The 13,553-nt window shown below is 34.5% G+C and overlaps 1 protein-coding gene across 2 annotated transcripts in view; it reads left to right on the top strand.

Annotated features, from left to right (window-relative positions):
* Positions 1 to 278: 278 nt before the first annotated feature.
* The window catches only part of FAP (fibroblast activation protein, alpha), a 68,090-nt gene continuing 54,815 nt past the window's right edge, over positions 279 to 13,553 (top strand). For both annotated transcript variants that reach the window (XM_004674603.1, XM_004674604.2), the window contains exons 1-2: positions 279 to 496; positions 828 to 912. In XM_004674603.1, coding sequence (XP_004674660.1) covers positions 491 to 496; positions 828 to 912 — 91 coding nt within the window. In that variant the 5' untranslated portion in view covers positions 279 to 490. The remainder of the gene's footprint in view (positions 497 to 827; positions 913 to 13,553) is intronic.

A 13,553-nucleotide genomic window follows, 5' to 3' on the forward strand; every position in this document is an offset into this window, starting at 1 on the left:
GTTAAAGTTAAAGACATCTATATTGTACATAACTGGAAGTTTGCATGATCTTAAACTCTTCTTTTGGTTTCAAGTAGAAAGATTATACAAAATCCAATGACTTGCCAAAGTAATCCGAGCAATTTCTAAAAGAAAATGAAACAGAAACTTGAATTTGTTAAAAAAAAAAAAAGTTGGAAACCTCTGTATGTCAATATAAGCAGAGGTTTGTAAGGAATTTACAAGGATGAGAAGGCTATAAAACCTCTCTTGAGCCACTCACAGTTCATTTCAAGGCCAAGAACGCCCCCAAAATCTGTTTCCAATTTTACAGAAATCTTTTGAAATTTGGCACGGTATTTAAAAGTCCGTGGAAAGAAAAAACCTTGTCCTAGCTAGAGCTTCAGTTTCCAACTACGAAGACAGGCTTGCTTCTTTTCAACGGTTTTCCCAGATTGAGTGACCCACACTCTGGAGTCAGAATAGCTAACTTTCAAAAACATCTGGAAAAATGAAGGTTAGTATATGCAGACTCGAGTATTGCTAAAGAATGACGGTTGGCTGAATTGAGGGCGATCAGAGTTTTCTATTGTTTAGAAGGTGAGGATTTGTACATAACTATTTACTTCCTGGAGTGGGCTGGGAATGAGAAATTGCCCTTAATATGCTGTAGAAACATTTGTCCTTGCAGAGCTGGAAGAATTCCAGCAATTATAACCAGATCTGTGGAAGACAATCAAAAAGCTTTGTGGGGAGGGAGAAATAGGATTTAGGTGTAAACAAAATCTTGCTATTTTTACTATTTAGAAGAAACTGTGTATAAGTCTAATTTTCTTTATTTTATGTAGACATGGTTAAAAATTGTATTTGGAGTTGCCATCTCTGCTGTCCTTGCTTTATTGGTGATGTGTATTGTTTTACGTCCTTCAAGAGGTAAGAGTTGTCTCTAATTTTCTCTATCTGTCTAGAATAGATTGCAAAATGTACTAATGCATGGTCACGAGTGATTGAATTTTTCCTGCATGCGTATTTTCCCAAATCTGCTATTTCTATGAAGGCACATCAGCTTACAGATATGCTGTTGTGCAACCAGAAATACTGAGGAATTTAAGGCAAGGGTAGGAAGAAATTTACAGTGTTATTTCAGCAATAGAAAAGCTTAAGAACGCTACATCACCCCCACACCCCCCAAAATATATGCTAAATTCCAAGTTTTGACAGGCCTTTAGAGACAACAATGCTTTTCATTATTGGTTTGCCTTATGGAATGTAAAGATGAGTAAGAACAGAAAAGTTAAAACAGAACTGAAGGAGGTTTTTATTGAGTCTTTCCAAAAATTTAGGGAGACAGTAGCAAATAGAGATCGTAGGGACAGATGTATGAGAAAAGAGTGAAATTATTTTTGATACAGTAGCAATAAATAATCATATAGAAGATTAGATATTGTTAAGCATTATGATTAGTGATAAGTTGATTCTTTTTAAAAAGGCTTAGAATAACATTGATCTTTCAGAGCTGAAATTTGGGAAATACTACAGATTAATGTTGGGCTAGTTTGAATTTAAATGAAGACTGTTTATAAATAACTCACTGATAGAGGAGAATAGTTTTATGAAGAGAAGTGTTCTAAAACATGGACTAAAATAACAAAATAACACATTTTGTTCCTTGAACCTAGGTAGGGAAAGGAAAAAAAAATTGTAGCATCGACAATTAAAAACTTATGATAGTTTTGGGCTATAGCATTGCTTAAAAGTTTACTGAAAATAAAGGAGGATCCATGGCAATTCTTTAGCTAAAGAATCATTTGTAAGTTATCTATGGCTCTCAAAAAAATATGAGGAAAATATATAGGAAAATATTTTTAGTCCTATTCTAGCATACAGTTTTTCCTAGGCTACATCTCGGTTTGTCATGTTCTCTTAAGTTCAAATTGTTTTCAAACCACTTCTGACCCCATGGTATCGGGACCACATTTCTCTCTGACCAGAGGGACCCCCTGACTCACTCTGTGCTTATCTATTCATGATTTGTCCTGGTTTCTAAAGAAACCCTCCAGTACTTGAAATTCACACTTTGTTCTCTTACAAACAAAAGTGTATTGAATTTATTTTAAGTCTGCTTTCATGCCAACAGGCAAGGATGGTTTTCATCTGCTCTTTGGAAACTGAGTCGTAATTTTTTAATAAGAACTACAGTATAATTTACAAAATTATATACTGTATAATATTTACAAATAGTATATGCATATATGTACATTAAATAGACATTTATATAATTATATATAGCCCGAATATTTACTCTCTTCATAAATTTAGCCATATATAGTACAGACATAAATATGTTGTAAACTATATACATTGTAAAAACCCTTTGTTGCTTATAACAGTATTCTGTTTTAAGCAACAGGATAATTTTCAGAGTAAAATACTTTCTTGATGAAATAATCAAATTCAATGTTAAGTGATATTTTATTATTTGATCAAAACCAGAAAAGTTGAGAACTAATTTTTTTTTGTCTATGATATCATTCTTATTCTATTCTAAACTTGCTCAAAAACTCAGAATATCACTTAAATAACTGGTGCAGCGAGCAAATCATGCCTTTGTAGTCCTGAGCAGGAATGTGATAGAGATCCCCTTTTCCTCCATTCAGGGGTACAGCCAATGCTGGACTTGCCTTTCTTCTCACACCCCACTCTTCAATCATCCTTGGTTCAGTCCTTACTCTTTGCATATCTGTTAATTGGTGACAAGAAGATGTGTGTGTGGGGGGGGGAAGGGTGGAAAGGAAAGGAAAGAACAAAGAACTCAAAGCCAAGTAAGCTCCTATTTGGCCTTCCTCATCAGCCATCCCATGACCTCACCTTTGCCTTAGGGCTCTTGTATTCTTAACCCAGGATTTATGTGTCAGCATAAGAGCAGTGTTTCCTTGAGAAGCTTCCTGATTCAGTTAAGAAAACTTTATTCATATATTAGTGAGTTAAGTCCCACTATTCATATATTAGTGAGTTAATATTATTCATATATTAGTGAGTTAAGTCCCACAATTGCCCATCATTGTAGCCAGTCAAGGAAATAAATGTTCAGCAGGTCTGGGTTTCCCTTCACAAGCAGGATAAGAAGCCAGTAGGCTGCACAGCCACCAGCACCAACGTGGGGTAAAGATTTCTGTCATTCCCACCAGGTGAAAGGGAAGACAGAAAAGAGAGCAGTCTCCCAAAAGGAGACTGTCTCAGGAAAACTAGCCTCAGGGTTGAAATAACTTTGTAGAATTAGGTAGGAGTTCAGGAACAAATAAAAAAAAAATGTAGTGGTGAAATGAGAAAACTCTTTTAGCTCACTCACATATAATAGAAATTAGAGATTTTTTTTTGAAACCTCCAAATTGTCCTTTTTTTAAATTTTTATCACCTAGAAGATAAGATACATACAGCTTTCTATGCGTTAATCTCCAGCTGTCCTTCTTGGCCTTGGCCTATTCTTCTTCCTGTTCCTTATTATGTCACATCTTTAATCACTTTTTCTCTTGAGGCCCTCCCTGAACATCCTTCCTCCATGAAGACAGGACAAAGCTGAGAATGGATACTCAGCTCCCACCTTCCCCTCCTTTGCCACCTTCAAAGACAACCCTTGTTTAACCAATTCCTTCTCCTAAGAGATTTATAGAGTCGGAAAAAAAAAAAAAGCAAAAGCTACAGTTGAAAAGTTGCCAGGGGCTCCAGAACTTCAAAAATAAATTCTATGTGGTCTTGTTTGATGGTTTAAAGCTTTTGAATTCTTGTACCTCTGGGAAACAAAATGTGGGTGCTATTTGTCCTCTCTCTGAATTCTTCTCAGTGGAGAGTTTCACATGTTGATGAGCAAACACTCAGAAAATATAGTTATTACTTTTCTAAAATGTCTAACACGTAGTAGCTACTTAATAAGTGAATGTTAGAATTTTATTGTGTTCTCCATCCTAATACATACACATGCAGACACATATAGATGGAAACTAAGCCTTTGTGTGTGATATATTTCAGTTTCAACAATCTCTTTCTTACTTTCAAGGCTAAAGAGTCTTTACCCTTTTATATCACCCATCCTATTACCGTCACCTCATCTTGTATCCAAGACATGAAAAATACATTTGAGAAGCTTGGGTTTTTCAAGGGCACTCATCCAAAACTGGCAAATCTGAGGCAAAAGTGATAGAAAAGACAGGAAAAGGAAAGATAAATGAATTGAGGGAAAGGGAGTGAGGAATAAAGCTGAGTAAGAGAATAAGGAAATGGGGCGAGGTGGGGATCAAAGAAGCAGTTATAGTGTGAAGACTGTAAATTCTCCTGTGCAGTGAAAAGAGAATTGTTGTTAGTCTCTCCTTGGCTCCTTGAAGTTCTCTCATTTACCTTCCAGCATTTTTCCCATTTGTTGCCCACTTTCAAAAAAGAACATTTCTCATAGGACTTGAGATTTGAATCTTCTTTTGAAATACTAGATTTGTAGCACTAGCCTATTTTGTAGCTGGTCGAGAAGTTATCATCAGAAGGACAGCACATTCTCTGGTTTGCCCAGACCATGAAACCTATTCTACTGAGTACAAGATACCATACTCATTTATAATATCTGCCTGTCTACCAGAACATTTGGGCTTTTAATCCTTGGGCCAAAGGAGGCATAGGATTCCTCCTGGTATTAAACATAACAAACTACTGAATATAAAAAAACAAGATTAATATCTCATATTTGTCTGTTATTCACAAAGTCCAGTTCACTGCGGTTCCTGGACACTTGGGTTATTTATCCAACAGTTACTTATTGAACACCTTCCAATTACCAGGCATTGGTCAAGGGCATAAATGACAAGGTCCTTTGGATATAAGCAGTTAAACAAATTAACCGAGTATTTCAAATTCCTTCTAGGTGCTATAGAACAACTAGAGTGATGGGCGTGTTAGACATCTAGGACTGTCATAATAGAATCCTACAAACTGGGAGGCTAAAATAATAGACACCTCTTTGTTCACAGTACTGAAAACTGGAAGTCCAAGAAGGGGTAGGCAGGTTTGGTTTCCCAAGCGGCTTCCCTCCTCGGCTCAGGCACCTTTGCCTCCCTGCTGTGTCCTCACATGGCTTTTGCTCTGTGCTTGCACACCTGCTTCCTCTTCCTCTTCCTACTAGGAGGCAGTTCTGCTGTGTTAGAGCTCTGTCAATAGGACCTTATGTAATTTTGATGACCTCTTTAAATGAAAGCCATAGCTCCATATGCGGTCACATTGAAAGCTAGAGCTTCAATCTGAGTCTGAGGGGAGGGACAATCCATAAGGATAAGGAGGACACAGGCATGGGAATAAAATTTGAATGTAAGGGACAGGAGTACAAACGCCATGAAGCAGAGATGTTTAGGGGGTGGCTCGGCGAACCAAAAGGAACCTTAAAGCTGTGAGGCTTTAATGCGTAGACACATTTACACAGATGATTATATCACACGTCTATTGCTTACTTAGCTGAGTAGTATCTTACATAATTTATTTCAGAAGAAATTCAAATTCATCGATAAGTTAGGCAGGACAGTAATCAATAAAAAATGAAAGTCATTTAGAATGTCTATATTTTAGGCAGAAATTCATTGTTATTACTATCACTATTGCTGCTATTACTACTACTATTACCTCAACAAACATGTTTTGTAAAATAAGGTGTATGTTAGATGAAATCATCTTCAAAAGAGATGAGAATATGTTTCTAAGGCTTGAAATTTTCCCAGTATCAACATTCAGAACTGTGAAACAGACTCCCTCAAACATCTTAAGAGTTTAAGCTTATTTATTCACTGTTCTTTTGGAGGAAATATGGGGAAGTCTAAAGGGCTAAGAAAGTTCATAGACATAAAAGAACCTTTGAGTTAAGTTGTAAATAAATCGAGCATGCAGATTATATTTCTCTGATTTGTACTTGGATTTTAGAAATCACAGAAGATGAATCTTGGCAAACTCTTTTTGAGTTTTGCCAAATTCTAAATAATTTAGAAAATAATCCACGTCTTTAGATGATTCCCATGATGCAGAGGAGTTTATCTGTCTCTGATTTCCAGAATGAATTGTGTTATAACGTATACAAGAATATCTAGTCATAGATATACCTTGAGAAAAACATGCTTTTAACCGGAAATCAGAAATGTGGTATCAGGGACAAAGGCTTTAAAGAAAAAAGAATGTCAGAATAAAACTTAAATAACAATAATTGACACAGCAAATATAAATTAATATCGTTTCTGGGGCTAGAAAATCAAAGGATAATCAGGCTTTTTAAAATTTATATTCTGTACAAATTTATATTCTATATAGCACAAAGAATTTATTTTTCATTTTAGTATCCTTATGAATGAACTAAAATTGTTTAGTGAAAGCAGATTATCTGGCAGTCCTTATTAGTTTTACTCATATTAATAACAAAGGATAGAATCACCTAATAATTAAATTTTTTATACCCATGACTTTATACTTGGTAGAAAAACTGAAGTACTAGTACAATTTAAAGGAATAAGCTAGGAAGACTATCTGAAAAAAAAATCAGAAAATAGATGAGAAAACAAACTTTAATAATTTACTCAAGAAGAAATAGAAAATCTAAAGTGAAAGATAAAGTGATTAAGTGATTTTTCAACCTTCCCACAAAGAAAATTACAGGCCTAAATGGCTTCCCTGGTAAATTTTACCAATGACTTTAAAACAGTTTTTACTAAGTCTCACAAACACTTCCAAATAAAGTGGAAAACACTTCCCAACTCATTCTACAACACCAGCACTGCTATAAAAACAAATCTCACACAAAGACATCATAAGAAAAACTATTGATCAATAGCTCTAATGACTATTTATACAAAAATGCTCAACAAAATATTAGCAGACCAAATCCAGTAATATGTGAGGAAGATTAAACACAGAGACCAAGTGCAATTTATACCAACATTAACAAGATTGGCTTTCAACATACGATGTTGGGACAATTGGGTAGTCATATGAAAAACTATGTTAGACTTGCTTACTGCCAGCATACATAGTATTTAACTTAAAATGGATCAGAAACCTAAATGTAAGTGCTGAAACTATAAAACTCTTAAAAGATAGGCATAAGTCTTCAAATCTTTGCACTAGGCGACTTTTATTTTTAGATATGACGAAAGCACAAGTAACCAAAGGAAAATATACAAATTGAACTTTATACAAACATAATACTTTGATGTTGAGAGGACACCTTTGTGTAAGAGAGACTACTCACAAAAATGGAGTGGAAGTTTGCAAAGTATACATCTGATACAGGATTTGCATCTAGCATATATAAAGAACTCTTACAACTCAAAAATAAAAAGGCAAGTAACTCAACATAAAATGGAAAAGAATAGACATTTCCCAAAAGATACAAACATAAGCACATAACAAAATGTTCATTATTAGTCATTAAGAAGATCAAAACTATGAGGAAACACCAGGAATAAAATTGTAAGTGAAACAATTGATAACCATTAAAGCTAACCTAGTGAGGAATGGCCCAGGCCAATAAAAATGGAGAACAGCAGATGGAGTAGAGAGAAATTTTGAAGATTGAGTAATCAGGCCTGGGTGTTGGACAAAGTTGGTAAGTGAAGAGGTAGGTCAAAGAAGCAGCCCAAATATTTGAGTTGAGAAACTACACAGATGATTGTGTTGTTACCTTGGAGAAATCTGGAGTGGCAGCATGGAACTCTTTGTTCTTAGCTTTGGACATAATGTTTCGAAATACCTGCCACTAGTGAAGTAGAGATGTTAAAGAGGTAGTTCAATATACAATCCTGGAATTTAGAAATAAATTCAGTGAGGGCCAGGTGTGGTGAAGATAGGAAACTAGTCTAGGGATGTATAATTGAGAATTGAGAGAAAGAAATGATGGAAGGAGTGGCTCTTGTTAAGGCCCCAAGTAGCATCAACAGGAATCATACAAAAATCTAAAGTAGAGATTAAAGGCTGGAGAGTATAGAAAGGAGACTGAACAGGCCCCCAAATAGAAACATTGGCTTTTATCTTCAGACTCACCAAAATGGCATCTACCAATCATGCTCTAATGCACCACCTATGAATTTCAAAACTTTAGAAATCATGAAAAAGTAGTTTTATTAACACATAACAACACACACATACCACAAAAATAAGCTCTTAAAAAAAAAGCAAGCCTGACGATTCTTTTTAATAGCTATTGTATGCAGTATTGTTGGTAGTATAAAACATGGGTGATTTTATTCTCAAGAGCTACTAGTTTCTTCAACCAGACATTGAGAGCTTTAGGGAACCCTCTTTGCTTTGGTAAAGTAAAAGTTTCCTCATTTTTCTCTTACTCTAGGTTTTGAGTGATAATTATTCTACACACTATGTGTCACTTGGTTCTTGTCCTTATTTTTGTATTTGTTGTATGCTGTTGTTTCATTCCAGTTTGCTTTCACTTTAAATCATTGTATAATGATGTCCAGCTTATAAAAGCAGATGGATTTTACCCCTAGATCTGTTATGCATTAGACAAGTTACTTTATCCTCTCTAATTTCTACTTCCTATTCAAAAATGGTGTTAAAAATAACCCTTATCTCACAGAGTGGCTGTGAGGATTTAATAGCACCATGTATAGAGATTACATGACACTTATAAGAACTTGGTAAATGTAACACTTCCTTTTACTGGTCTAAAATAACCTCAGATCCACATTTCTTTCAAAGTTGTCAATCTTTGCCCAAATACATTATTAATTTGTAATAATAAGTATATTTCCTACACTTCCTCCCCAGTAGTGTTCATTCCAGAAACAAGCATGATTTAACGTGATGTCTAGAAATGATGAATCTTCATAGCTAGATGTATCTCTTCAAAGCCAGCAAAACTTAGGTGCAGTGTGTGACTGGGAGTTCAGCTCACTTTCTGTGGGTGGTCTCACAGACACAAGTTGCAAATCTACACAACTGTGGGAGCAAAGGACATGCCCACTTAATAAACCATATTTTCTCATTTGCTTTATGGTGAATCTTAGAGTTAACATCTCATGTTTCTGCACTGACATTTATATCCGATTTTTCATGAAACAGAAACAGAATCCTAATAGAGTAAGCATAAAGTTTTAAAAAAGAATTAGAACAGTGAGTCACTACTTGCTTGTGAATCACTTCTGTGAATTATAATTTCTTGGATCCAAAAAACTGAAACAATTTCAGCTCTGACTTAATAAGTTGAGATGCAAATAATTATAATATTGTTAATTGGAGTATTTAAGTGGCATAGAGTAACAATTCAAAAAGGTCAAGTCAAATGTAAGGGCTCTATAAGGAATTAAGTATCTATCAAGTATCCGTTACAGATAGAAACGAGTCATGCTTCCAGAATGAATTCCTACTTCTGCTAAATTATTAGCTTCAAAATTATAGATGCCAGTGATAATTTCAAAAGTAACCAAGATCATAGTTTAACACTAAAAACAGTATTTGGAAAGAACATGAAAATCTTACTCATTCAATAATTATCAGTGGAGTATTTTTCAGGTTACTGGAACTTGTTTAGTGTGCCATGGAAATGCATTTATACTGATTTATGCACCACCACTCCCCCACACTCAAACACACAACACTGAAAAACTATGACCCCAGTATTTTCTTTGCAAACTTCCTAAATCTAATCTGGATCAGAATGAATTCCCCTTGCTTTCTCCACTCCACTTAGCAGAGTATACCTAAAGAAAACTCCTTTTGGACAGACTTCAAAAAGACCTGAATAGAGGCATACCCATTAATAGGGACTGTTAACATTTCTTGAAAGACCTGATCAGCAGTTAGTTTTGCGTAGTCCATGCCCCAGATGTATGTCTTGCTATTCAGGTCAGCCTCATTAACCTCCAAAATTTAAAGAAGCAAGCCTACTGATAGGACAGAGATATGTTGAACAGAATAAATTCAGTGTAGTTGTTAAATTTAGATTCTGAACTTTTATAGAAAAATCACTTGGGGGCAGGAGGAGCTAAGTAAAATGAAAATTACCAGAGATATTCTGACTCAGTAGGCTTAAGATGCTTTTCAAACGAACAGTCCAAATGACTCCAAAAATTTAGATGAATATTTAAATGAAGGCATGTCTAGGTAGAAGATTGTATGTGTGAAATTTATAACATGAGCAGGAGGTTAAAGAATCAGGGCAGGCTAACAAAGCTAACTAACAAGCTAATATTGTATGTTGAATTTATTTTATTCATGCAAAAAATATCTAATATGTTCCTACTATATGCAAGCACTGTTCTAACTGCTGGGCATATAATAGTAACAAAATTAAACACAGATTCTACTCTCAAGGATAGAGACAGATGAATTCTACTACTCACATAAATACTGAGAAGAAAAAGATTCATGTTAACAAACTTAAGCTAAGTGTTAAGATAGCAATAAACCAATGACATTTTCAAAGAGTAATGGAAGGGCATTTCATTTTACAAAAAAATTTTATTTTTTACATCATTCTTCATTCAGTGCATTTTTTTCATCTTGATTGTAATCCCTATGGGCTTCCCACCACCAATTCACTCATATGCTATCACTATAGTCCTGAGCACTCTTTCCACTCCACCCCAGTCTTGATCCTACTTCCCTCTTCATTCCTGTAAAATGTCTCTGGTTTATAGTTTTTCATTGTTTTTAATTTTTTCTTTATTCCAATTGTCTTTTTTTTTTTTTCTCCTGGTCTCTTACACTCCTGGTATGAGTGAAACCATGCAGTATTTTTCTTTTTCTTTCTGGCTTATTTCACTACACATGATCTGGAAGGGCATTTCTTTTTTCTTCTTCTTTTTTTTTTTTTAAGATTTTATTTATTCATACAGAACTGGGGTACAGGCCAGAGATGTGGAGGGTGAGAGGATTCACCAGAGACAGAGCAGGGAGCAGAGCAGGCAGATCTACGAAGTACACTGTTGAGGGGAGCAGCGGGCGGGTCAGGAGAGGTCTCCTGTGGATCTCCTCCGGGGCAGGAGGGAATCGACCTCATGCAGAAGTGGCTTAAGCTTCTCAGTGCAGTGCCTTAACCTGCTGCACCACCAGGGAGGGCCAAGGAAGGGCATTTCTATTGGTGGTTGATATAGGGGTTACCATTGATAAGGTAGTGAAACATTGGATGTTAATGATCTTTCTAGAGGAACAACCAACCAAAGTAGGGAAACTCTAAATTGTCAACTTTATAACTCCTAATATATGATCTAATGCAATGCCTGAGAACAGACACTATTCATTTGTGTTCAGAAAGGTATGGTCATTTTCAGCAGAAAGAGAAGGATGCATAATTAAAATTCTTCCCATTTGACTTGCTATTACTCACTACCTGTGCCCATTTTGATTGTAGCATAATCAGACCTTCTGAACCCTAGCTATGTTACGTGTGAGGTGGGAGTAATTTCACACCCCAAATATGTACCATGAACCCTGTTTCAATATACCTACAGGTGACCCCTCTAGATATGTTTTTTATATATGTTGTTACTTTTTGGATACTGGTAAGGGAAATTTCATCATGGAAATTAGTAGTACAATTAATACATGTTTAAAATTGTTTTTGTAGATATTTGAAGTCATAACATAACATATGCTAAGTTCTCTATATAGATTGTTGGCATTTATAACTACTATGCATCCATTTAGAATAAATGACTAAGTAGGAAGTAATATGAAATTTACTCTTATGTAGTTTTCCTGGATAATCCAAATCAGAGGTTCTAAAAGATAAATTTTCCTTGAAATCTTTCTGAGAAATATGATAAGGATCAGTTTGGTTAATAATTACATGAAAGGAATAATGTAAGTAGGTATTTAAAATTAATTCGAAACTCATTTTGGAGTAAAATTTGTGCATCAATATATGCAATATTAGTGGTAAACATTTGTGATCAATTGTACTATTTACGTTTTTCAGCTATACAATTACCAAAATGTTCTAAGTAAAGCTGATAAATTTCATTAAACTAGGGTAAAAATAAACTACATTATATATACACTGGTACTTTAAGATGAAACTATTTTTCAGAGTAATTTTAACAGATATTCTAAAGCAAAACCTCAGTGGTCAAATTAGTTTGGAAAACACTGATTTAAAAAATATACATTGAACACTACTGATACACTATGAAAATAACAAAAACTCACATTTATTGACCTCTTTCTGTGTGCCAAGCATGTACCTATCCATGTGCCAAGCACAGAGCTGAATATTTCAATTGGATTTTCTCACTTACTCTAAACTTTCTATAAAAATTATGATTAATTATAGCAATGAATGTCTCAATTAGCATAATTGCAAAGAAAGAAAAATATATGCAGAGATACAATAGGAAAATCTTTTGTATTAGTCACTAGTCATAATCAAAGCAATATATGTGAGATCCTGACCCCCCAAAATAAATAGAAGGAAAAAGATATCAATAAGAGTATAATCTTTTACTGAATTAATATCAAAAAATTTTTTACAGAAACAATTACCTAGTTTTCTGTGTATTCACAGTAAAGGGGTTCATTTTATTTTAAAATGACTCTCCATGCAGTTTTAGGTCATGTAGACGCAAATTAAACATATCTCAATTGAAAAACAATTTCCAGGGCAAATAGTATTAGAATTTCCTCGTGACTACATTGGAAACAGATGGCAGTTTTAAAAGATTCAATTAAAATACTTAGTAATTATTCTAATACTCTGTAGTAAAATGATCTTTTATTCATTGAATGAGAATTACAAAATTAGTGGTATGAATTTGGCACAAGATCATTTAACTAAACAGAAGAACTTTCATTACAAATAATTGTATGTACAATCTTATGCAAAGAAAATGTAAAAAGATGATTATTTTAGACAAATAGAATTACCTAATGTTATTGAGTATTTTTGCATGCGGGTGGTTGCAAAAGAGTTCACTGGTCACTTTTGTTCATATAATCACCAGAATAATTTCTAACAAATTAAGAAAAATAATTCATAGCCTAAGCAAGAGTGTGGAGCATAAACACATTTGTGAGAATCAGAATAGCAGGGATGCTATCACTCAGTCGGTCATTTGGCACTTACATAAATGTTTGACAGATTATTTATGAAACTACAAGGTTAATAGAGCTGGTTGAGTATTGAATTCCAAAATCTAGTATGGCAGAGCTGGAAGGTATTATCAACATTTTCTAGTTCAGTCCTTTTCATTACAGTTGAGCAAGACAGGTGTCAGGGATTGATTTACCAATGCCCTCCAGAAAATTATTAGTAGTAGAACCATTCTGTAAAGAAGCTAAATATCTCAGCCATTCATTCATTCATACATGCATACAAACATCCAACCTTAATTTCATGTTTTATTCATTTAACAATCATTTATTAAATGCTCATTCTATGCTAGACACTGAGAGTATGATACTCAGCAAAATCAGATACGGTACCTGACCTAGTGATTGTTTTGAGAATACAGTGGAAATTGAGGAACATTAATAAAGTAATCACTTGAATACACCCATGATGACAAACCACAACAAATGCATTAGAAAACAAGTGGTAATATATAGCA

Source organism: Condylura cristata, unplaced genomic scaffold (assembly GCF_000260355.1).
Source record: "Condylura cristata isolate star-nosed mole 26May11 unplaced genomic scaffold, ConCri1.0 scaffold00002, whole genome shotgun sequence".
NCBI classification, from domain to species: Eukaryota; Metazoa; Chordata; class Mammalia; order Eulipotyphla; family Talpidae; genus Condylura; species Condylura cristata.